Below are 26,625 nucleotides of genomic sequence, written 5' to 3'. Positions count from 1 at the left end.
TGTATGAATGCATGTTTCTTTGAATAGACAACTTTCAGTCTACTAGGGTTTCACCCAAAAAGCCCTAGGGGAGTAATTCCCTCTACCAGAATTGGCGACTCCACTGGGGACAACACTCTTGTTGTTCCTAGTTTGGGTGTTTTTCAAGCCAATCAGGGCTCAGCTGCCTTGTCTGCTTGCTGTTACTGTCTGGTCTGTTCTTGAACTTTAAGCTTTGCCAGTTTCTTCAGTTTGTCTTTTTTATTTTTCTTGAAGCTTTTCATATACGTTGTTTTTCTTAGATACAGAGGCGTATATACACTTGTTTCTTTGAGTGAACCCGCGTATACGCAGGTTTCCTCAAACACAGTCGCGTATACACGCAATCTGTACTACAGTACAGTCGCGTATATATTCCAATTTTCAAGATTTGTAAATCTTTTTGGCCTCTGAAGGTTTGTCTGGTGGTTTGAGTCAGTCTGAAACAGTCATTTTCCAGTATCAGTTATTTGTTTTACAGCGAGCATCTCGTTCTGAATTCTCTCTGATTATAAGGAGTATTGGTCTTGTTTTGTTGATTGCAAGCGTCATCGTTTTTTGCTAAAGCACGCAAGATTTCTGGCTAGGAATCTTGGCTGCTCTGTTTCATCAGGGTGGGGAGATTGAATTCAATCTTTGTGTTAATCTTGCTTTTGGTGACTTTTTGTTTGCTTGAAAAAACCGCTTTTTGTGACCATCCACTTCTTTGTTCCATGAAAGTTGTTGATTGACACTTTCTTGGAATTTGTCTTTTTGATCTTTTGGTTTTCATTGCCAAGGCTTTCATGGCTGCTTTTGATTGTTAAGAGCGATTTCAAACACATTTATTTTTGTTGGGTTTTCGTCCATTAAGTGGTGTTGATTCACAAAAGTGTTTAATTGCCTATTCTTCAATCACAAGTTTCAGTGTTGTTGAGAGCATTTTTTGAAAAGACTTTTTTGTTTGTTGCTTTGAAGAAAATCTTTTGAAAATCTTAGTTTTGCTTTCTTGAACTTGCTTTTCATTTGGTTTCCTTTTAATAAAGTGAAAGTGCTTTATGTTTGTCTTAGAACTTGTTTTTAGTGTTTAGACGAAATGAATGGTAACATCTCATATTCCATCTAGACATTTTAAGTGGCAAGATAAAGATTGATAAGCAAGCAACTTTCATTTTTTGTTGCATCAACATATATTTGTTGCATTAGGATAGATTTGCATATCTTTTTAGACATCCATAGTTTTGTTAACTTTTGTGAGTGTGGAGTTTGAAAAGAAAAAGAAAATTTTGTTTATTTGAAGTTCCTCTGAACCTTGTAGAGATTAATTTTCATCGAAAAACAAAAACAAGTGCATGTGCATGTAGTTAAGTTTTTATGAATTTCTTTTTGCGTCAAAAAACACCACTAGTTTCACTTCCGTTACCTTGTGACTTAAAGAACAGCCTAATAAAATCAAGCGCTAACTAAAATTCACTAGAACTTTTTGTTTTAGTCAGTTACACCAACAAGATTAGGATTTTAGGGCCTTGGATTAGGCGAGTGGAGAGTTAACTCTCCAAGGCCATATAAACGTCAAACGTAGGAGTCTGAATAACGAGAGAAAATCCAATAGCGTTAGGAAGACCAGGAAAGCTCCGGATCTGAGAGTTAAGCACGAGGGTCTGTAAAGACAGGGAAGAGAGATACCCCCTCTCCTACTTGTCCGAACTTACCTCACGACTGTTCCGCCTGGCTTTCGCGATGAGTTGGTATCCATAGTTGCTTCTCCTAGGGAACTACACAGGTGGCTGCGGAGGGGAATCCCGTGGCACCTGAGGTTGACGTTGCATCACTCTCGACAGTACTACTGGAGGGCACCCTTGCGAAGCTTGGGGGCTTGCACCGGTGCAGGCTGTTGTTAGGAGGCCAGCGTAACTTCCTCTGATACCTTCGCTGATAGGACTGGTCCCTCATCATCCCAGACTATCTTCGGAAGGCCCCTTATTTCACTTTCTCATATTTTGGTGTCCGGCCTTAATCACCCGGAGCGGAAATACTTGGAAGTTATTTAACTGGCTGTATCTTTAGGGTCTTTATAGTCTGTGCTCTTTGTTCCTTATATATAGTTAGCTTTAGGTATTTTTGTCTAGTCACGTTTGGACTTTGTGTTTTGAGTGACTAGCTTACCACTCTAACAATCTTGAAAGGTTTTTGGTCGTTCTTTCAGAAGTTGTGGAGTTGCCTCTTCAAGGGCAAAGGTTTTGATTGCTTATCCATATTCCTTGAAAAGTTATTTCTATATTACCGTAAGGGAAGGGTCTTTGGATCAGTTAGATATGGCCAATATTCCTGTGGAAACCAACCAAGGTGCCCTCCCAAAAGGGGATCCTTGTGCTTTTTCTTTCTTTGGAAACGTTGGTACTCCCTTGATGGCCACTTTGAATATTCCTGGGTTGAATGTTGGACTAACCGTTTGGCTGTGGTCCACTCCGAATATAATAAATGCTCTTGAAGCCTCTCAGTTGAATGCTTTATTTCAAGGGCATCACATGGGTGCTAATTGTTCATCTTCTTTCAAAGAGAAATCTAGGGTTCCTTCTTCTCCTCCTTCTTGTCACAAGAAATCTAAAAAGAGGAGAAAAAGGAAGTCAGAGAAGAAGAATAATTCTATCCTTTCATCTTCAACCTCTGTGAGTCATGTTGGAGATGAGCCTTCAGCCACTGCTAGTCATGCTGGGGGCACAAGTCTAGTCACTGCGAGTCACACTAGCACTTCATCTTCAACCTCTGCTAGTCATGTTGGAGATGAGCCTTCAGCCGCTGCAAGTCATGCTGGGGGCACAAGTCTAGTCACTGCGAGTCACACTAGCACTTCATCATCAACCTCTGCGAGTCATGTTGAAGATGAGCCTTCAACCACTGCTAGTCATGCTGGGGGCACAAGTCTAGTCACTGCAAGTCATACTAGCAAAGAGTCACCGACCTCTGCAAGTCATGTTCAGGACTCTCCGCAAACCACTGCTAGTCATGTTGGCGGAATGGTGGTTGGTAAGAAACCTGGACGTAGAAGTTTTAAACCTAAGTTCCCTTGTAAGATATGCAAGGGAGACCATCTTACTCATTTATGCCCTGGTATTCTAGAGGTTCAAAGGATATGGTCTGAGTCTGAAAGTACTTCTACTCCTAAACCTGATATGGTTTCTCATCAATCCCATCAACCATTGGTTGATAATGTGGTAGAGCCAGTGCAATCGCTGGCTGATTACACTCCTCTTTTGGGGGGTGAAGTGCCTAACAAAAGAGTTTGTTTGATCTCTAGTACAGAGTCTTCTAGTATAGGGGGCATTCCGGTTACTTCGAATGTTCCCCCTCCAAGTTCTAAGAGTGTTTCCTTTAATTGGGATAGTCTTGTTGAGCCTCGTCTTCCTTCCGCTGCACCTTTCCAAATAAAGGTCAGGGTTAATTCCACAAATGTCTATCGATGTATGGTGGATGAAGGATCCTCTACAAGTATTATATCCTCTTTGACTTGGAAAGCTTTGGGTTCCCCAAAGTTGTTGACAGCTCAGAGTCAGTTGTTAGCCTATGATAGAAGACATGGTGAATCTATGAGTGTTCTTCCTCAATTGCCTATCACTTTAGGTGGGAAGACTGTCTTAATCGATATGATGGTGGTTAATAGCCCTTTAGACTTTAATATGCTACTTGGGCGTGATTATGTCTATGCTATGAATGCTGTGGTGTCTTCACTCTTTCGAGTAATGTGATTTCCTCATAATGGGAATATTGTCACTGTTGATCAGCTTGCATCTGATAATCACCACCCTAATTCGACTTTACTGCAGAATGCCCCTTGGTTTGTTCCAAGTGTTCAAGTAGACTCTACCCCGCCACGGGTCAATTATGTGGCATTGAATCCTCAATGTTCAATCGCTTCTAAGAAGGATCCTTTGACCTATTATTCTCCTTCTTGGGACTTGGTCCCGGCAATTGACCGAGAGATTCTTCCTATAGGGACATGGGACCCTTTAATTCCCTCTTTTGATCCTTGTAGTTCTCATGATTTCTCAGATCTTGTTTTGCCTTCACAGGAGGAACTCTTTGAAGCCATGAGTCTTGACTACCAAAGGAGTCCTTGGCCTGAGCCCTGTAAGGGGTTTGCTCAGCAGAACTATTACGCGTAAGCCGCAAGGCTGTGTGATTCCCTGTACCATATTGTATATATGAGGTACGCATTTTCAAGTTTTGTATTCTATAACACAAAGATTTTATATGAAGTTTATATGTGGGATGTATTAACTTCGTGTCTAGTGTTCCTATTTATGTTTACAGAACTTGGAAGATGTCTCCTTTGGAAGTTTATGGTTGGTCTGTTCTGACAGGTATTGGCTCTCGAAACTGGCATATAGGTTAGGTTTTTCCCCCTGCATTGTGCACTTATCAGTTTCCTTTCCCATTTGGCCCTAGGATCGACCCCACCAAGTTATGGTGTGGAACCTTCTCATTGCTTAGAAGTATCATGACTTGTGTGGTAGAGCCTACCTTATCATGGGTGCCCTAGTTAGTACCTTGTTGTCACTTGGCACTCATGCTGATTTTTTGTCCCTAGGCTCGGGAGTCCTCTTTAGTCCTGCCATGACTTATGCGTTGAAGACTCATTCCTCTTAGCTTCTCCGCTTTGTTCTGGGCTTTTACCCTAGAGGCTCCTTTGTGTTGAGTTGTACTACTGCATTGCATGTTGACCACTTGCACCTTTTGGCCTGGAGCCGGCTTCACTTGGACTCGTGTTTAAGCCAACTTTTGACCATGACGTCTGCAAAATCAACCTCGCATACCTTTGACTTCTGCCGGTTGACACACCTTGATCCGTGGAAGGAACATACATTTGAGTGTCACTGACCAGTTTTCACCTCCCTGCATTGAGCATAGGAATGTTCCTTTCCCGGGAACTAGATCATCTGTTTCACCGACACTCGTTCTTTCCACTGTACCATAGCATTCTTTTATTCTTTTTACGGCTTAACAGAAAAAGACAAAAAAATTAAATATTCCAAAAAGAGCGGGAACGGGACATTATTTCCATTTATTGTTGGCAGCTAGAGTCAGTCGTGTCGCCCTTGAACAAAGCACTCAAAACAAAGTCTCCTCCGCATGGGTAGGATTTAGTTTGACTTAGGTACGCCATAACCTTGTTATTGAGTCAGTTCTCCCCTGATTGGTTATCTCTTCCAATCATATGGAGGGTTCGTTCGTGCCTCCTGCATGGCGAACTTGTATAGAGTCATCATATGCTGCCACATAGTCACATTGAGTCGTGCTTTTGTTCAAGGGAAATTATCCTGAGTCGGCCTCTCTGCGGTGTCTCTTGACTCATTTTTCAGTCGGCCATCCCTGGTTGTCATTGTCATGTCTATCAACACATCAGTTATATTGGTCCTTTACTCGTGCCGGTTTGAGAAGGTCCCCATTGACTTCTTGCTGGCGGGTCTTGTCCTTATCGACGACGACATCTTGCTCTGAGGACAGGCCTAGAGCTGCACCCTGGCCCTATTTTCATTATTGATAGGTTACCTTGTGCTCAGCATCGATCAGTATCATGGGTCTTTGTCTGAGTGGTTTCCCTTGTGTTCGACATCAGCTTACATTATCACACATTGGGATTCGTACAGTACCTTGGTTTCCATTTGACCCTATTGGTGGATACCTCGCCTCTGTGTCAGCTTTCATCATTGGTTGGTTCAGAGGGTTTCTGCCGTGCGCTAGCCACATCTTGTGTACGCCGGAAACGTACTTCGGTTGGGTTACTACATCTTTTTCGTCTGATTCCTTCCACATTATTGGCCTACAGGTTACACTCGCGCTAGATTGATGGAGGATGCCTTAATGCCTTCCTTCTAGCGGATCTTTCCCTATCGACTCCGACTCATTGCTCTGGGGCAAAGATCTAGAGTCCATTTGGCAGTACCTTGGGGTTTGCAGTCATTAGTGGCAGATCCTTCGCTATCGACAGTGGGAAACCATCATTGTCTCCTGATCGATAGATTCTTACAGGTGTTCGACTCCAGCTCATCTATTCACACCTGTTAGATTGTACTGGGTACCTTGACGCTCATTATCATTATCGGTGAGTAGTCTCGCGTTTGTTAACGATATACATCAATGACTGGTAATCAAACGATTTCTCACATGGTCGACTTCAGATCATTTATTCCCATGGTGTAGAAATGTACCACGGTGGTCGGTGAAGACCTCAGGTTGTATCAGCATTCATTGGTTCACTTGACAGTTGCTCCTGTTGCTGCTAGTTGATACCACTCCACTTTATATGTTGCAATCAGTCATGGCGACATTCTATATGCTGGCACCTGAGTTTGCAGTGTAGTACCATCCTATTCCATCATGTTCAGTTGGTACCTTTTGGGAACAGTCTTTGATATCAGTGATCCGTTGCATCTTTCAGCATCATTGACAGTCTTATATGTGATATTCAGACATGTACTTGTTCATTATGATCAGATGATCCATTATGTATCTTTCAGTCATTTATACTTGTATACTTAGTGGATCCGCTTGTACTTGATACGCAGACATGCTTTACTTTTTCTGAGCATGGGTATGCCCGCCTCAGACAGTGTTTCTTTCTGATCTCCTTTGGTGGCTTGGCAGGCTGAATTCTGGTGAAGTCCTCCTCGGTTTTTGACAGACTTCCTTTCCATGTACTCGCATAATATATTTCGGCCATCATGTACCCCTTCTGACCTCATACATTAGGGGGCATCTGTTATAGCTCCAAATCTCACTCTTATGGTTTGTGATGCTGTACTCATGGCCTAGGGCAACCCCTCCTTCCAGACCTGGTCCTAAAATTTAAAAAACAGTGTTTTATCCCTTATACGCGACATTGCCCTGAGTTAAACGCGTGTATACGTGGGTCTGTGTATATCCAACCCGCGTGTATGTATTAAAACACTTAAAAAAAATATAAAATTCCTTCTTTTCGGGCGGAGATCGCGGGTTTTACCTGCTGATCACCTGTTAGTGCCCATGGCCCAACTGTTCCCAACCAACTCCTAACTAAAAAACTACTTTGGAGATGGTATAAAATGACCTCAAAGGGAAGGCCTAAGAGAGAATAGAGAGAAAGGTTATTATGCTGAGATTTTTCCCTTGACCAAGTCTGAAGTCCCTTGTGCCTTCTGCACTTCCCCCATTTTGTACAGGAAACCTTTGTTTCCTTGTGTGTTGATGTTCATCCACCATTTATGACATCATGGAGAGAGTCATGGAAGGAGTTTTGTTAGAGGCTTGAGGCTGGAACGGATCCGGAAGGAAGCTTTGCTTGGAGCCTGCTGAAGGTGACTCAGGTGAACATATTCCTTTTTATGTACTTTATTTGTCTATAATAAAAGAAACACATGTCTTGGTTCCCGAAATGAATTTTCTTTATGTTAATGATATTCATGTTTTGAATTCATGTGTAAATGGTTGTTTGGATTTCATAACTAACTACCTTTCCTTATAACATGAAGATAGTTTCTTTATAAGTTTTTGTCCATGTATTGTTGTGTTCTTTGAATTGTTTGTTTTGCAGGACAAAAGAGAAGAAGGGAACTCCAAGAAGGGTTTGGACCCTAAAGGCCTTCTCAAACGTAGGACCGAAGGTACGTACCCTTATCATAGAATTTGCTTATAATAGCATAATGGCTGTATGAATGCATGTTTCTTTGAATAGACAACTTTCAGTCTGCTAGGGTTTCACCCAAAAAGCCCTAGGGAGTAATTCCCTCTACCATGAATTGTCAGTTTGGGCATCTAAATTTTGTACTCATATTTGTTGTCACTATAATAATAAAACCCTCATTTGTTGCACTAGTTTCCCGCATTGGATTTTTTTAGGGACATTTGTCCAAAAATCACTATAGTGCTCAATATTTCTCAGTTTCTAACATTTTATTTTCCACAATGTTTTTATTGTGAAGAAATTGCGGTGTGATTAATTCATTATTTTGTCGTAACAAAATAAACTGCATACTTAATCAAGTTAGAAAAATTAATTCCAGTTGTTGCATTTCAGGGGAAATTTCACAATTCCTTCATTATTTTATATGGAGTTGACACAAGGCAACTAAAATTAATATTGATTATAACTATGTAATTCATTTTATGTTCAATTGACTTATGATATTTTAAAATATCTATATTGATAACAAAAAAAAATATTGTCAACCATAAATAAAATATGTGAATGCCCATATTAAATAACATAATTGTATATCAATTTTATATATAGAAATATATAAAAAAATGAAATTAATTTTTATGTATAATCTATTCACATTTTAATATGGAGTTGATATGTGGTATTTAAATAAATTAATTAAAAAAATCAATGTCAATTATATATATATATATATATAGAGAGAGAGAGAGAGAGAGAGATCTTATTCACTACTTTCAAATTCAATGTATGAGGGAGATTTGGTAATTCTTTCAATGGTTAATATGAAGTTTACATGTAACATTTTAAAAAAATTATTAATAACAAAAAAGTCAATGTAAATAGAGAGAATGTAAAGAACATGAAAATAAAAATAAAAAATTGATGATTAAAACATGTTATTAGTGTGTTGCTCAATATGAAAGAGGTGTAATTCCTTTTATGTTTAACATGGAGTTCACACATGGCATATATATATAAATAACTAGCATAGATTCATGTTAACCCTCGGCTCTATCAAGCTCCTAGAGGGATCAAATCTCTCGAGGTGCAAACCTTTCTTCAAGTTTTGCACTTTAAAAGAGGTTTGCACCTAAAAAAATTTGATTCCTCTTGGTGCTTGATAGAGACGAGGTTGACATGGATCTAAATATAACTAGCATAGATCCATGTTAACTCCCGACTCTATCCATTCAACTTTTATTGCCCTGATTCCTAAAGTATCAGTCACTTCCTCCTTTCTTGACTTTCGGCCCATTTCACTCTGCAACATCACCTACAAACTTATATCAAAAATTATTGAAGAGCGCATCAAGGGAACCCTCTCGATTCACATAATGCGGGAACAATGGAGTTTCCTTCACAACAGGCTGATACACGATGCAGTGGCCACCACTCAAGGGATTATTCATTCCATCCATACCAAGAAAACTAAGGCTTTAGTGATGAAGGTGGACCTTTGGAAAGCTTATGATTGTGTTGATTGGGCATTCTTGTGCCTCATCCTATCAAGATTGGCCTATCTACTCCAATCATAGAATGGATCATGGCTTGTGTTTCTAGTGCCCATTTTGCAATTCTGGTCAATGGATACCCTACAAAAAATTTCAGTGCTGGCAAGGGACTACAACAAGGTTGTTCACTTTCTCCTTTGTTATTCATTTTGGTAATGGATTGTCTCAGCCTCAAGATCAAGTCGGTTATTTCAGGAGGTCACTTCAATGGTATAAGGTTGTGTACAGGGATTATGGTCTCACATAACTTTTTTGTGGATGATATTCTAGCTTTTGGTATGGTGTCTAGGGCACAATGGAGGGTGTTCTATGATATATTGCAACGATTTGGAGTTGCATCAAGTATGCTGGAAAATGAAGGTAAATCATATATACTATATTCATCAGGTGATCCAAGGGAGATTAATGAGATTGTAAGATTATTCAACTTCCAATCTCGGCCTTTGTGTGACAGCCTCACATACCTCGGCTTTAGACTCAAGCCTAATAACTACAAAATTGCAGATTGGCTTTGGATAATTGACAAATATAGGTGCAGGCTAAATGGATGGGCACATTGATGGCTGTCCCTTGGGGGTCGATACATATTGGCACAAGTTTTTCTACAATAGCTAATTGTATACTAGGCACATTTATATATCCTCCCCTCGGCCATCATTAACAAAATCAAACACAATATGGCACATTTTATTTGGGCAGGAAGGGAAGAAATTCAGAAATATCATCTCACAAAATGGGAAAGTATTACTATCCCAAAGGATCAAGGTGGCTGGGGTATTTTAGATATAAAAATGTTTGGTTGGGCTCTTCTTATGAAATCCCTATGGCGCAAACTATTCAAGGATGGAATCTATAGGGACATCATCTACACAAAATACCTGCAAAAGAAAAGGGCTAAAGACTAGATCAGATTGGGACTTCTTGGAAGCAACTTTGGATCCTATATCTAGAGAAGCTTCAAAAAAGTGAAGGATTTGTTTTTACAGAGAATCTGCTGGACTTTTGGCAGGGGGAATCATATCATTATTGGTATCGATAGCATTAAGGAAGTGGTTGTTGCACATAATTTGACTGGGGACTTGTTGCAACAGCTACACGCTCATGGCATATTCTTGTTAGAACAAGCAATAGTTAGTTGGAACGAGGGTTTTCCTATTTGGAAACAGGCGGGGGAGATGGGAAGTATTTATTCAATCACTCATATTAGCGAGACTTTGCAAAACAGAGGAGAGGGACCTCATCACCTAGACCAGAAAGATGCAGACTAATATGGTGGAAGTGGTGGACACTTCCAAGTATCTTATCCTCACTATCCGTGCTCTACATCATTCTTGTTGACTCTATAAGTTTGGAAACTTGACATCCCTATTAAGATCATTCTATTTATCTGGTTGGTTTGGAGGAACAAGAACCTCACCTGGGAGAATCTATGTAAGAGAGGATTTCATGGGACAGGGAGATGCCCTCTGTGCAGGAACACATCGGAAAACAATTTTCATTTGTTCTTTGAATGCCCAATCGCTATCACAATTTAGAATGGCATATTCTCTTCTTTGAATCTACCTCGCAAAAGATTTGGACACATAGAAGAATGTCTCCAATGGTGGTTGGCACGAGGAGGTAAGATTATGGCGACTCCTTTTCTTACTATTTGGGAAATATGGTGTGTCAGGAATGGACACATCTTTGAGGGCATTCTGATCATTTCTCACCATATTATTCATAAGATCTTACTACGGCTAGAGAATGCCAAGACTCCCATTCAACCCATTCGAGATCATTCACACAAATCTCTTTCACATCCCTTGCACTTTCCGGCGGGATTCTTTGATGGTGCTGCGCAGCGAATTCAATGTGGTTGTGGTGTATGGCTTCACATATATCTCTTTCACATCCCTTGCCCCTCTCTGCTTGTCTTTGGCCTAGTGGGGTTGTCTGAGGCTCAAGCTTAGGAAGCCGCACCCATGTTTCACTTAGTCACCCCTCCGAACATCCGTGATGAAATCCGCCCAGCAAGAATCTCACACTGTTAATGATTGTCAAGCATATTTTAAGTTTGAGATTATGGAGGAAGTTGCTAATTGGCTTCCTAACCCTAGACATACCAGGGGAGGAAGGAACCAGTATTTGAACTCAGTAACCTTACATTGGCAGTTGAAAACTCTTTTAGGCAAAGTCCTAAAAGAGAAACACGAGGATAGGAACGACATTATAGCTTCTTTGAATAAGATTCAAAGGGTGCAACACCATCAACACTCATGTTTGGCTAGTCTGGATGCTCGTTTGGCTCATGTGGAGAGCCACCTCCAATGTGAACTCAAACTCTCTCAGCTCCTTTTGGTTCTAGTGCAAATCACTGTGTCGGGGACCTCATCAAATTCTTGAGCTTTTGTCATGTTCTGTTATAGTTTTTTGTTTCTTTATGGTTTACTATCACTATCATTTGTAGTTGTTATTTGTCGTAGACTCTATATTTTGATTCTTGCTAGTACATTATCAGCCAACAGATATTGAGACTGATAATGGATTGAACTGTGCTGATCTAAGATGAATTGAATGATGTAGTCTGCTATTTTGAAGTAATACAAAATAACTTACAAAAATATAAAGATTAATTTAATAATATTATTATAAATAATTTGATTTATTAATTATAGTAAATTATTAATTAATTATTAATATTCTACACTCCAAAAATAAGGGAGCACATGATAGATCCAGAGTTAAATGGATCTATGCTAAGATTTGATCCCTCTCAGTGCATGATAGATCCAGAGTTAGATGGATCTATGTTGGTAATATGCAGATACACAACCAAGATCTGTCATCCTTTCTCTTTACCTAATCATAGTCCAAGATTACAACTTTTGTTTGGCCCAAAACTCTACTTTGGGGCACCTAATAATAAAAAAATATGCCTACTCTGAAACAACAACAATTCACTCACCAAGAGTGAACTATGTCACAAGCAGAATTAAACTCACGTGAAGAAGATAACATTTTCTCCTCTCTAACTACCCAAGCTGGAAATAATTCACACTACAAGCTTATGTTATGACAACAAGAAGAGAATGTTGCAATATTAGGCTTTGGTCCTTATTTAAGTCACCAACTTACATAACAGTTTTTCTATGTACACACTGTCTACTACATCCATGCCAGCAAATTTGATTAAGAAATTTAAAATATGCTCAGAGTTGACTCTTTGGCATAGATAAAACCTTGCATTTAAATGGGGATGCGCACATTCGCTTCTACTTTGCAACATCAAATCTTAATGTAGCACTGTTTGTTGACTTAACAATAACACTTCAACTCAGACATCAACATCTCCTCACTAAACTCTTTGTTTGAAATAAGGGCAGTTCAAACAAATACACCATAATTCAATGGAATTAATACCCATGTATGGAGGTCGTTGCAAGTTGAAATGCATTTAACATTAATCTTTTCAAAATCTTCAAATTTCCTATTCTATGGGCTTAACTTTACAGCGAAATCTTCAAATGGCATATTCTATGGGCTTAACTTTACAGCGAAATATTGAAATGTCATATGCTATGGGCTTAACTTCACAGCGTGTCCCTTGTGTATTTAAAGCCCTTGTGTCTTTAAAGCTTTATCTTTGACAAGTACAACCAAACTTAAACCCCAACTAGGTATGGGCTTAACTTTACAGCGTGTCCCTTTTGCCTTTAAACCTTACCTTTGACAAGTACAACCAAACTTGAACCCCAACCAGGTATGTGTTTCTGATGTTTATCGTGTCCCTCCTTGTACTTTGAATGAGATTCTTACAAGGAGTTTCGTATGATCTTAGAGTGATCCAAATCCTTTCAATAAATTTTACAACTTGCAATTATTCATTTCTGTCTTGCTGCTTGCCCTTTTGTAAAATTATAACGATGCAAAAATGAAAGAGTTTGTGAAGCAAAAACAAAGCCAGTCTCCAAGTGAATAATTATCATCCAATTATAATATTTTTCTACTACAACATAGGCTCTCATCTCATGTTTCAGATGTTTATGATTGTAAACCTAGAAATTGCAATATTTTATGTTTGTTCACATTCACAATTTACCCATTAATTTGTAGATAAAGATTGTTTCTTTCTTCAACATTGATATACATCAACCATAAAATAATCCAAAATATACTTCAGATATCCCTTGCTCTAGAGTTGCAACCTAATGTACTGCGTTGGGGACTTATGCAACTAAATGCGCTGATATGGGGCCTACATTGCAAAAACCTCAATCTTATGTTACAGCCTATACATAACATCGTATTGCAGTCTTTGTCTGACCCAGTATCTTGCCTTACAATAAACTTGTTGTTAGACATGACCACTCATTTCCACCCACCAAACATTTATTAGCATAATCAAAACAAGTATAGACTACCAGTCAAAACATTTACCAAGATTACTATTTACAGCCTTGGGACATATACAACAACTTACATATTTACCTTACCAAAAGAACCATACTAGCAAAAGCCCTCTTTTAATGATGGATTTCCTGGGAGCATCTCTATTGTAGGAGCTGCATCAGCATTTCCTTCTTGTTTGCAAGCTCAATCCTCAAGGGGGTAGCAGGCCCTGTGGAGAGGGGAAATGGGTGGTGTGGGTACCTGAAGGAAGAGTGCAATAAGCACTCCCATCTCAAGAAAATAAAAAGAAATCCAAAAGGTTCTGCAACATGTATAGCATGGTGGGGGCAGTGTTTGCAATCTTCTCTCCCAATTTAGTGGAGTACACTAAAATCCAATCCCAACAGAGCAGTTGAAGTTGGGTTATCAAATCCCATGATCTCCAGTTACGAGACACCTTAAGACGCAATACTTCTGATGCTGATGCAGAAGCCTATGGGTCAATAAATATCCTAGGTAAAAATTATCTTTGTTGGTCTCATACATGGAGACAACCTAGACAAGTGCAACCTTAACTACTCCTAGGCATAGACTTCATGGACTTAATTCATAGGCATAAACTTCATGGACAGAAGCCTATAATAATTAAAACTTAGGTCATGACTAGAATAAAACCATACTGATTAAGAATTTAGACTAAATGGACTTTCAATGTCAATCATGAGTAAAATGCCTGAGTTGTGGAGTCATGTTTCCTCTCCTTTTCCAAGGATCAGATAAGTTAAGCAGATAGGATGTAATTTAAAGTGTGATAGGGGTAAGAGCACAAGCTCTATAGTAAGTATTCAATAAAATCCAACTGCCATGTTTTCATGGAAAAGTCGTACTTGTATGAGTCTATGAAGAAGCAAATTGCCCACCCCATAGGCATTCATTCAATTAAGTCCTCCAAGCCATTCAAAAATTAGAATAAGATATATCCTATCAGAAGAAAAATAGCAATCAATGAGCTGTGGGTAGCCAAGATCTGAGTAATGTAGACAACCAACTCCACAGTAGGATGATTCTGTAACACAAAATGTTGACCTACAATTAGCTGCAAGATGGAAATTCTCTACCAAATTGGACAAAACAGGGGAATCACAGCTCATGTGATTTATCCAAATCAATCGCCATAATAATATTCTTCCTACAATTGCCCACAGGGCGTAAAGCAGACGGTGACAAGGTGTTCTACTAAGACACTCCATGGTGTAAAGGTCACCGGTTTGAAACTCCATGGACAAAAATCCCGCCATGGTGAGGCTGGTGTGGCCCAGGGGAGGTGTGATCCACAAGTTATTTTGACAGCTTAGATGCCCCTAGATGGCGGCTACTTAAGCCACAAGTTAGGCATGCCAGTGATCTCAAGACTCACATAACCTGGCAAACAAAAAAAGATATTCTTCCTATAATTATTCAGACTAATAGAGTCAAATTACAAAACATACACCCAATCAGAAATCCCTTTAGATAATGCAAATACACAGATGATGTGTACTTTCTGAGACACAATTTAACCAGTAAGAGTGATTTTCTTCAAAAGAACTAATGTATTCCAGTGAACTTAGTAAGGCTCTTGCATTATGAACTTAAGATAAATTAACGTCAGGGTGATATTATTTGAATTTAAAATTTGCTCCATCCAATGTAGGTACTTTTCACCAAGAAGGGAATCCCTGAAAAGTCCGTTAATGTACAGTTCACTTGAACCCAAATAGAATTTGTCCGAGAACAATAAGCAAAAACGAATATTTCCACACACAAAGCTTGAGAAGTTACTTTATAAAAATGTGAGAACTTTTTTCATACAAGAGGAACAGTCTTGTCAAAGATGAATATATTCCAAATAGTAGAATTCCTTGGAAGCGGAAATTCAATGGCATTAACATTGTAAGTTGACTTACATTCATAGAAATAATGTAAAATATAAAAACAGAACAAGAATAGTAGAACCTATCTAGAATACCCTAGCTAGTCAGCTCCTCCGTTGGTGAACTAAAATGTAAAATCAGAAGAAAAATAGTAGAATATATCTAGAATATCCTACCAAATAAGCTCTCCTCCATTTGTGAGCTAAAAATAATAAAGTACTGGACGACCTTGTGAATGGTCCCCCAATTAAGCATATGGATGCTTTGCCTGCCTAAGCAGAGAAAAACTCTACTACAACAAATGAAAAATTGATCTTAAGCAAGGACTAAACTCCATTGGCTAACTTGTTCTTCCTGTTGGGCTCAAAGACATACTTCAATAATGAATCTTTTATTGACATCAACTGTGGAAATTCCGTCTTCAACTTGGTGGCATCCAGTTCATTATTACTTCGAGGAGAAACTATGACTTTTTCCTGTTCTTCAAGAGTGAAGTTTGTCCACTTGAAAGTGGGATCAATATATTCTCTGTACATCTGCAAGATTTCATTATGGCTCACAACACCTGGGTTTGTAAAGTTCCATATGCCAGTGCAATTCCTTTTTGCCATCTCAATCGAGATTGGCAGCAACTCATCAAGGACTGTCATATTGTTTGGTATATTTACCACTTTCTCATATCGAGTGATCTTTGTGATGAAATTGCGAGGGTTACTCAGGTCCGAGGAGATGGGCATCCTAACCCTAAGAGTACAAACATTTTCAAAATTTTGTAGGAGATCTTCAACCTGAATTCAAACAAAAAAATGTTTTCATAAGCTATGCAGTATACCTCTACTAAATCTTACACGTGAATAAAATATCAAAATTGACTCAGATCTGTCCAAAATGGGCACATGAAAAATACAATAAAAGCAGAGGAGCAGGACCTGAGAAGACCCTGAGCAATAAAAACAGACCAGTCCCTTAGAATTTTATGAGAAATACTTTAGATCGCACCAGAAGCCAATGCAATAAACAAGGAAAAGGAGTTCTAGTCACTACTGAATGAATGCAATGCAATCAAAATAAAAGTCAATTCAAACAACATTTTCATGTAAAATAAGTAATTAAAGCATCATTGTACTCTTCTCGAATATAGATAGAAAATGGTTGAATCAAAAGATCAAAGTTGACCCAGATTTGTCCAAAATTGGCACATGAAAAATGCAATAAAAGCAGAGGAGGTCCTGAGAAGACTATGAGCATACTCTTGATCATGCCAGATGCCGATGCTATACAAAGGATGGGGTTCTGCTCACTGTTGCATTAATGCAATGGCATCAAACCAGACCTTAACTCAAAAAAAATGTCATGTTAATAAACTAATTGAAGCAGGCCATACTCATTGGTACAAAATGCTGGAACCAAAAGATCAAGATTGACCCAGATTTGTCTAAAATGGGCACATGAATAATGTGATAAAAGCAGAGAAGACCATGAGCAATACTCTTGAGCATACCAGATGCCAATGCAATAAATATGGGATGGGATTCAAGACACTAGAATGCAATGCAAATAACTAAGCCTTAACTCTAGAAACATTTTCATATAGTAAAGTAATTAAAGAAAACCAATCTATTTTTCTAAAACAGGTAGAAAAACGGTGAAACCAAAAGGTTTCCAGATCGGGTGAAAATCTTACCATGGCCTTGGTCTTCGAATAAAAGGACCCAATGAAGTTGGGTTTGTCTTCCTCCTTAAATCCAATACCACTGCCTTCAAGATGAGCATCATCATATTCAAAAATACAGCCAGTTGCAAAATTTACAAGCAAAAGACCATGCTCCTTGCAAATATCAGCCAAATTCAGAGTTCCTGCCACATTGGTTGTAATAGTCTCGGGCTTGTGGGATTCACACCAATCCACGTTAGGCCGACCTGTCACACCTGCAGCATTAAACACATGAGTAGGCTTGATGTTCTGTATGTCCATTAGGATCTGAGACCTATTCTCTAATCTCCCATTTCCATATTCATATGTAATTCCCTGCTTTTGGCATATCTGCCCAAGAAGCCCTCCGATCCAGCCATTGCGCCCATAGATCAAGAACTTCAAGGTTGACTTCGGAATAAGGCCGTTGGAGCGCTCTAGCATGTGATTCTGCTCGATGCCATTCTCTGGCGAGGAGATGTTGTGTCAACCACATCATGGGCTTCTGTATACCTCTCAACTCCTGCCATTGTGAGCATCCTTGGATGAGGAAGCAGAGAACCAGACACATCACCCCACCAATCAGGGTGTCTAATGTACCAATCCATTGTTTTCTTCCATCCCTCTTCCCATTTAGTCCTCTCAGACCATCCCAGATCCTTGAGTTTCTTATCATCTAGATAATATCTCTGATCATTGAAAGGCCTATTATCTACAAACTTTATAACCTTCTCTGCATCTAATGAAAAGAGCCTACAGATATCCTTAGCCACATCAATGACCCTTCTCTCCTTTTGTGTACCAATATTATACACATGCCCCACTTCACCTTTATGCAAAACAACTTCAAAAGCCTCAGCAACGTCCTCGCAGTACAAATAGCTCCTAACATTGGATCCGTCGCCATGGATTGGAGTGGCTTCCCTTGCATCGCCAGAAGAATGAACTTGGGTATCAGTTTTTCAGGAAACTGATTAGGTCCATATACATTGTTACCTCTTGTGGTGATCACAGGCAAATCGTAGGATCTCCCATAAGCCATGACCAGCATCTCTGCTCCTGCCTTGGTTGCAGAATAAGGATTAGTGGGTAAAAGCTGACTGGCCTCATGATTTCCCTCAATGGCATCCTTCTCTGTTTCACCATAAACTTCATCAGTGCTCACATGAATGAATCTTCTGATCAATCCAGTCACCTTGCATGCTTCAAGAAGGACATGAGTACCATAGATGTTGTTCTTGGTGAACTCAAAGCTGTTCCCAAATGAATTGTCCACATGGGTTTGTGCCGCAAAATGCATTATAGTATCAATCTGTTCGGTGATCAGCAGATAATTTACCAGATCTGCACTCCCAATATCTCCCTTCACAAATTTGAAATTGGGAGAAGACCTGGAGGGCAGGAGATTCTTCAGATTCGAACAATAATCCAGCTTGTCCAATACCACAATCTTGTATTGTGGGTATTTTCTCACCAGCCTGTTGGCTACATGAGAGGCAATGAATCCTGCAGCACCAGTGATAAGAATGTTCTTGGGCACATAACCTTCACTGCCATTCTCCATTCTTCCAACAAATCGCAGTTTGAATAACAGCCAATCAAGAATAAAAGAAAATACCCCGTTCTAAAATTGGACGCAAATAGACCTAGATCTTGGACTGACAGCAGAAGCCTCGACAGATGCAAAGCAATCCAGAGGCCTACAGAAACAAGACTTCAAGGTTTTGTGTGACCTCAGAGTTTGCCCACTAACAATGCCTATGGCCCAAATATTGATGCAAGCCACAGCCTTTATATATAGGGCGCCCAATGATTCAGCCTGCTGGCTTCCCTTGCATTTCCTGATTTATTTGGTGAGAGCTTTAATTTAATAAACCCAATCCCATACAAACACGTCTGTAATGACAAACTCTACTTAATATGCCCCACACTAGGAAACAAATAAAGAAATGAATGTGCACTGTCTCTCTTGTATCTTGCACGATCGTGGAACGCATGGATACCAGCGCTTGAACAGCGCCACATGCGTAGTTGAGGCCCAACCCTTCTCTTTTTCAATCCAACCGACACTACCTATCAAAAATCCTCATACATGTGCAGCATGATTTAGCATCATGATTTGCATATTTCTTCACGCCGATAAATATTAAATTTGTTCACATGAAAACCGACAAGGGTTAAATTAATCCTTGGACAGAGGGAAAAACAAGGTTGCCAAGCAAATAAACCTCCGTCACTCTCAACTTCTCAGCCATTCCATTCCACCTTATTTCCTCATTTACTGGAGGATCCTTGAATCAACTGTCGTGATAACTATACTTTTAATAATAACGCCAGGCCAAAATCAGTTGCTATAGTTACAGGAATGTTTCTTTTGCAGGAAGGTTATTTTTCTCGTTAATTTATTTGGTCACAAATTTTAGAATCATTTTGTAAAATCAGAGTTGATTACCAGCAACCAATTTTGACTTGTAGAATTTTGATATTTGGAATTAATTTACAAAAATCTTACCTACCAATTTTGACTTCTAGAATTTTGGTATTTAGAATTAATTTACAAAAATCTTACTTACAAATTTCTAGGTGTCAATATAAAGCAAATCCGCAAGTCATATCACCCATATTTTCTATAAAGATTTTGATATTGGCCAAATAAATTTAAAAACATAGGTTAAAGATTTTGATATTGGCCAAATAAATTTAAAAACATAGGTTGGAATATTTCTGGGAACATGTTGGAGTATGTTTAAGAATAAATGGAAATTGGAAAAAAAACTTTAAAATGAATGATCAAATAAATTTAACAACATATATTAGAATATTTCTGGGAACATGTTGGAATATATTTAAGAATAAATGAAAATTAGAAAAATAACTTTAAAATGAATAAATAAATATTAAGTTCATTTATACATTTAAAAATTTATTTTAAATAACAAAATATCATAATTTTACTTAAAATTATATTTAAAACTTTCAGGGAAAATACTAATTTATATATTAATTAAACTGTAATTTCCAATATTACTTAAGAATCCCTTACTCACACTTTCTCACTTTTAATTTATTTTATATTAAATTTAATAATAAAACCCAATTAAATTCAAATAAAGTAAAACCCATGATAGTTCAAGTTAAAATTTCATAATGCATCCCAAAGGAATTTCGATTCATAAAAAAAGGATGTTGGGTATTGATTAGGTTTTCAAAGGTTTTTGACTTTCAAAGTTCATGTCTCAATGATAGTGAAGTGAAGAATCCTCATTAATATTGGTGACTAATATAAATATAAAGGTAATATTGGTGATTACTATAAATGTATGTTGTGTTAATTTAATTTTAATTTTTTTATATAAATATTTTTATTAATTATTAATATTGATATTATATATGGTATTAATTTGTATTAAATATATGAATTAAAAAAAGTTAATAATGCATAATAGATAATAATTGTTTAAAAAAATTATTTCAAATTATATGTTTAAATGAGAGTGAAAGATGGATATTGATAATAATTATTAATATAAATATATATTTGATGATGTAATTTTTAAATTGTATGTGTCAATAATAATATTATTAATTAGAATTAAAAAAAAAAAATCTAGAATTTTATATTTAAATGATAGTGGAGGATGAACTTTGATATTGATGATTAATATTAATATAATATATATTTATTGATTTAATTTGTAACTTTACGTGTTAAGGAAGTTATTATTAAGTATTATTAATGATTAATATTGATATTGATATACATTATGTTATATTGTATTTGAGATATAAATGTAGAGGGTTAATGATATGTAATAAATAATTATTAGATAGATAATATTTATAAGATTTATTAGTGAAAGTATTTCTGACACTTAATTTTCATAAAATATATTAATATCACTTAGATCTAGACTTTGTATTCAATTATTTATTGAGGTGATGATGGATAACTTGGCTACATAAAACTTTAGTTATTTTTTTACACCTAACTCACATGATAACGACCAACAAATGGAGTTGAGCTTAGGCCTTACACTCACATGTCTAATCAAGATGATAAAGAGTGTCTAGGCCATATAAAAATTTAAGCCATCTTGACACCTAATTGATCTCATGGGACCTACCAATAAAGTTGTCTTACATGCTAGTAACATTTTGATGTTGACATTTAATGATATAATAAGACTTACCAATCAAAATTTTACATGATAGTAGTACTTTGATGTAATTGGGACTAGATTTTGTACTCACTTATCTAATTGAGATGGCATAAGTTGACTTGGACACATAAAACATTAAGTTATGTTTGACACATAACTCACATGAGACTTACTTCCAACACTCAATGCAATTAGGCTTAGGTCTTACATTCATGTGTCTAATTAAGATGACGCAAGGTGTGTTGGGCACATAGATCATTAAGGCATATTGGTACCTAACTCTCATGAGAATTGTCAATCATTGTTTTTAACATTGCTTAACACCTAATTTACATGAGACCTATTGGCAACACTTGGATGCAATTGAGCTTAGGTCTTGCACTCACATGTTTAATTGAGATGATTGAAGATATCTTCAACACATAAAACCTTAAAGCATATTGAGACCTAACTCTCAAGAGACCTACCAAGCATGGCTTCTAATACGTAAGTATAATTGGCCTTAGATTTTGCACTCACTTGTTTAATTCATATGCCAAAAAGTAACTTGGGAACATAAAACCTTAAGACATGTTTGACTCCCACCTCTCATGAGACATATTAATTGTGATGTCAAACACTTAGACCCAATTGGAACTAAATCTTGCACCAATAGGACAAAGACATTGATAAACACCTAAAACTTAGAATTCAAAGATGTGGGTAACCTCAAAGTTCACCCTTAATTACTATGGTGCAAATATTAGTTTAGACTAATATAAACCTTTGTTGTTAAACAAGAATGCTCCAATTTGTTGGCATTACCTTACATTTTTTATACATAGAGATTTAATTGAGTTAAGCCAGTACCATGTATATGCATATGCTTCCCTTGGAAAGAATTAAAGAAATACTTCAACTCCTATATCCTCCAAAATTGAAAAGCAAATGGATAGAAACTTAAATGCAATGCTCTATGGTTAAATGCTTATACAAGTGAAGTATAATCTAATATAAGATTGTATGGGATGATTATTTCATATAATGTTTAAAAAATTGTGGAGAATTTTAATGTCTCACTTTCAACATTTTTAACTTGAAGGAATAAGAATCATTTATAATAGCAATTCATGGTCAATTGTGATGTAGTAGTGGAATTGTATCGTGGTTAGTTTAGTGTAGTTCTTCACACACCTTATTTTTATTTTTGTTTTTATTTAGAAATGCTTGAATGAACACAATGCAAGGTATCATGTTTAACTTAGTAAGAACATATGTGTCTCTAACTTCTAATATCTTAATTTAGGAAAATAAATTATGTAACTTATTAAAACAATAGATGAAACATGCTAGATATGTAAACATAGAACTCTAAACAATAAACAAGGAGCTCAAAAAATCGTAGTAACCACTCATTTCTCTCTATATTAACTTAAAAGAAGAAAGACTCCAACAACTTGCTAATAACTAGCCTAAAGCAAAACTAAATGAATAAAACAAAGTGGCCTCCTATCTTTAGAGGGGCCAACAATAGGTCTGGGCTACATGCATCAAGTTTGACAATGTTAAGCTCTAATTCTAGGTGGTAACAAGAGTAGAGCAACTTCATTTGTGAATAGAACAACTAGAAAAAGTACAACAAACTAAAGTGAACTAGGTGCCCACATCTCCTTGGGAAGTGCACCCTTCCTAGAGTAGAACAATCTTCATCTCACACAACCTAATATCCTAGTGAAGTGTTCCTATGTAAATATGATTTGCATGTATTCTAATTTTAGAATTGAAATGAAGACAAAAACACACAAATATTTCTAGATGGCACATGCATGCACCTTCATTACTAGATCCTAAAGCATTATTTCCCCATAACTATAATGCCTCATATATGTCATCTCACTCTTGATAGTAAACATTTTAATGATAATCACATGTTACAACAAGTTTTATTGAGTACGCCATGGTTGGATTTAGAAAGAGAATACTTTAGAGAAATAATTAAACTAGCACTTCCTCTTTGTGAGGAAATTATCCTCCTGTTGACAGGAATGAATGACCTAGCAACAATCACAAGGGTTCTCTCTAGTATAAAGTCCCAATTAGACCTCGCACCATTTGGAGTAAGAGACCCATCCAGATTCTAGCCAATAACATGCTTCATTTTTTAGAGTATGTGAGATACACCAACTTCCTAGCTCTAGCCTTCAAAGAATTTAAAATTCCTTAATACTGAGAGTTTTACAACATTTATAGACTAAGTTAGTAACTACCCCTTGTGACTGTTGGACTTCTCTAGGATCAGTTACAACTCTTCAGTTTCTCATGATTTTCAAAAATAATAAAGAATATACTTTAAAACTCTCATAAATGAGATTGGAATTTGTCACGGACTGTTTGGATCTTTAATTGGAACCTTCATGATGTCCTAAAGATAAGCCACCCAAATTTCATGATATGATATGACCATCTAATTATGTTAGCTATCAAGTTTTCCACGATGAAGTGGTACTCTAAGGTTCTATGGGAGAGGATTGGTACATCCTTCTTTAGTGAAACCAAGAATGAGTTCAAAAATATCTATTGCTTCATAGCATCCACAAGATGTTTCTAAAGATTGTCTTTGGTGAGTTTACTATTGAAGACACTAAAACATAACTCCCTTGTGTTCAGAAGCTCATGCAATTCTCTGCTTACTTCTCCACATGGCCTAGCCTATCCTTCGACCCCAATTGATGTGAGCTTGTTAATTTACACAATCCTCTCAGCCAAGGAGTAATCATATTGGTATTGTGCCACCAACTGGACTATGTCTTTCTCAAGTTTCCCATGTATCTTCAAAGACAAATTAACAACGATAGAATCATATGTAAGTTCCAGTGTGTCAATTCTAAGTAATTCTGATGGGACCTGATGCTATTCTTTGGGCCATTATTGTCACTAGATTATGGAATTTAGTACTCCTTGAAGTTGAGTGCCTCACTCCTTAGCTAGCTCCCAAAGTGGTAGTAGCTAGGTTGAAATCTCATGCATAATCTATAGGAATAGGTACACTTGTAAGACCAAATACTTGTAGGACTCGTGTACTTATGAAGCACATTCTTTTGGGTGTGTGTTATATTCTTTCCATGACTAGTCACATGCATGGGGGGGGGGGGGGGGCGGGGGCGGGGGGCGGGGGTCACAAGGGGGGTGACAACCCCCCCTGTTCATTGCGTCAGGTGCAACAAGGGGTCACAAGGGGGGCGCAACCCCCCCTGTCGAGGGGTTTCAGGGGGCGCGTTAGCCCCCCTGCACGAGGTCCAAGGCAGCGCCCCAAGAATTTTATTTGTTTGGACCCTATATTAGGTTGGCGGACGTACCTATGGTTTTGTGCATGGGTTTTTCACATGGTTTGGGGCATGATGGTTTTCTTCCCATGGTATTTTGTAGATCCGGTCAAGGAAACTACTGTTATGTTCTAATCTAGGGTTAATGGATTGGGGTTTTTAAATGCTTCGGCATGTATATATATGTATTGTAACATTGAAAGGAACATAATGAAAAATCAATCTCATAATCCCAGTTTTGGGATCCAGGGGAAAATCTTTGTGTATTTGTTTTATATTCTCTTCATTGTTTATTTTTTGTTTTTAGAATTCGTATGCAGGTAAATTTTGTACAGGGTTAAAACCTACATTTGGTATTAGAGTTGTTTCGGCTTCAAGGGGACGACTTTGTTGCTAAGGGGTTTTGCTCAAGCCTGTGGTAGAACCTGTTTAGTGGGAGATATGTGGGATCGATTCTTGTGGTGAAAGAAGATGGCGAGTAGTGGAAAGATAGGGATCGAGAAATTTAATGGTCATAGTTTTGAGTTGTGGAAACTCAATATGGAGGATCTGCTAGTGGATAAAAATCAATGGATCGTGATAGATCCGCGTACTAAACCAACGACAATGCCAGTAGAAGACTAGGTGAAGCTGGATCGGAAGGCAAAGAGCACAATATGGTTGTGTAACTCAGATTCAATATTGTTGAATGTATCAGGGGAAGCTACAATGAAGGTACCAATCGAAGTCTTTGGTGAACAAATTTTTCCTATGGAAAAAGTTGTATAACCTGAGGATGAAGGAAGGAGACTCGGTGAAAGAGCAGCTAAATGCCTTTAATACTATGGTAAGCTAGTTATTATATGTTGATATAAAAATTTCAGATGAAGATAAGTGCATCAATTTGTTGTGTTCTCTACCAGATTCTTAGGATAGTCTAGTTGTTGCTATAGGTAGCAATACAACTACCTTGAAGTTTAATGAAATAGTCTCATCCCTATTATCAGAGGAGATGAGATGGAAAAATGTGGAGATCCAGAATGGATATGCCTTTTTTGAGAAAGGATGGTCCCATAACATAAACAAAATAAGTCCTCGAGTGGGAGATCTAAATCTAGAGGGAGATCTAAATCTCTAGGAAAACTTGTAAAGGTATGTTGGAAATGCGGAAGGAAGGGCACTACAAAAAGAATTGTAGATCTAAAGCTCCTAAGAAAGGAAACGGATATGATGATGCTCCTTATGTAGAGGTAAAAACCACCTCAGATGAAGGTGGAGATGTGTACTTGGTTTCTTATTCAAGTACACATGTAGATCATGAGGCATGGTTGATTGACTCAAGTGCATCCTTTCACTTCACTCCCCATAGGGAGTGGTTCTGCGAGTATGGGAAATATGATGGTGGTGATGCCTTCTTAGGGGATGACAGGAAGCCTATATCGTCGGACACAGAAAATTCAAGTTGAAGTTTCAAGGTGGAAGGATTATAACACTTCCAAGTGTTCTTCATATTCCTGCATTGGTCAGAAATCTGATTTATGTAAGCAAGATGGATGATACAGGTGTAAAAATAGTGTTCGCGAAAGATACCTGCAAGATGGTTTGAGGAGCATTGGTATTGATGTGGGGAGTTTGGATTGGAACTTTGTACAAGATTCTGGGTAGCATTTTTATTGATGGGTGCAACAGTTCTATTGTTCCTGGAAGTGGAGTAGAAAATCTAGTGGTCTCTAGAGAAAAGACCATGCTATGGCATCAAAGGCTTGGACATATTGGAGAGAAGGGCCTTAGAATACTTAATGGTAATGGTAAGGTAGAAGGTATGTCTAATTTCTCTATGGATTTCGATTTTTGTGAACATTATGTATATGGGAAGCATAATCAACTAAATTTCCCCTATGGTTCTAAGAGGGCGAAAGGGATATTAGAGCTTGTGCATAATGATGTGTTTGGACCTATGTTAGTTCCATCATTGGGTAAGTTTATGTACTATGTATCAT

General features: G+C 37.7%; 1 protein-coding gene across 1 annotated transcript; it reads right to left on the bottom strand.

The window, feature by feature from the left end:
* Positions 1-15,442: 15,442 nt before the first annotated feature.
* On the bottom strand, positions 15,443-19,256 carry LOC149266230 (trifunctional UDP-glucose 4,6-dehydratase/UDP-4-keto-6-deoxy-D-glucose 3,5-epimerase/UDP-4-keto-L-rhamnose-reductase RHM1-like). The gene is given in 4 exon segments (XM_089430176.1): positions 15,443-16,279; positions 17,176-17,627; positions 17,630-18,100; positions 18,103-19,256. Coding segments are annotated over 4 exon segments (2,031 nt in total). The 5' UTR covers positions 18,749-19,256; the 3' UTR covers positions 15,443-15,817.
* Between the last annotated feature and the right edge of the window lie 7,369 nt (positions 19,257-26,625).

This window comes from Pinus tabuliformis, chromosome 6 (assembly GCF_031772625.1).
Source record: "Pinus tabuliformis cultivar Carrire ecotype Pingquan chromosome 6, CPIR1, whole genome shotgun sequence".
NCBI lineage: Eukaryota > Viridiplantae > Streptophyta > Pinopsida > Pinales > Pinaceae > Pinus > Pinus tabuliformis.
Note: the sequence above shows the minus strand (reverse complement) of the source record. Positions and strands in the feature narration are given on the sequence as shown.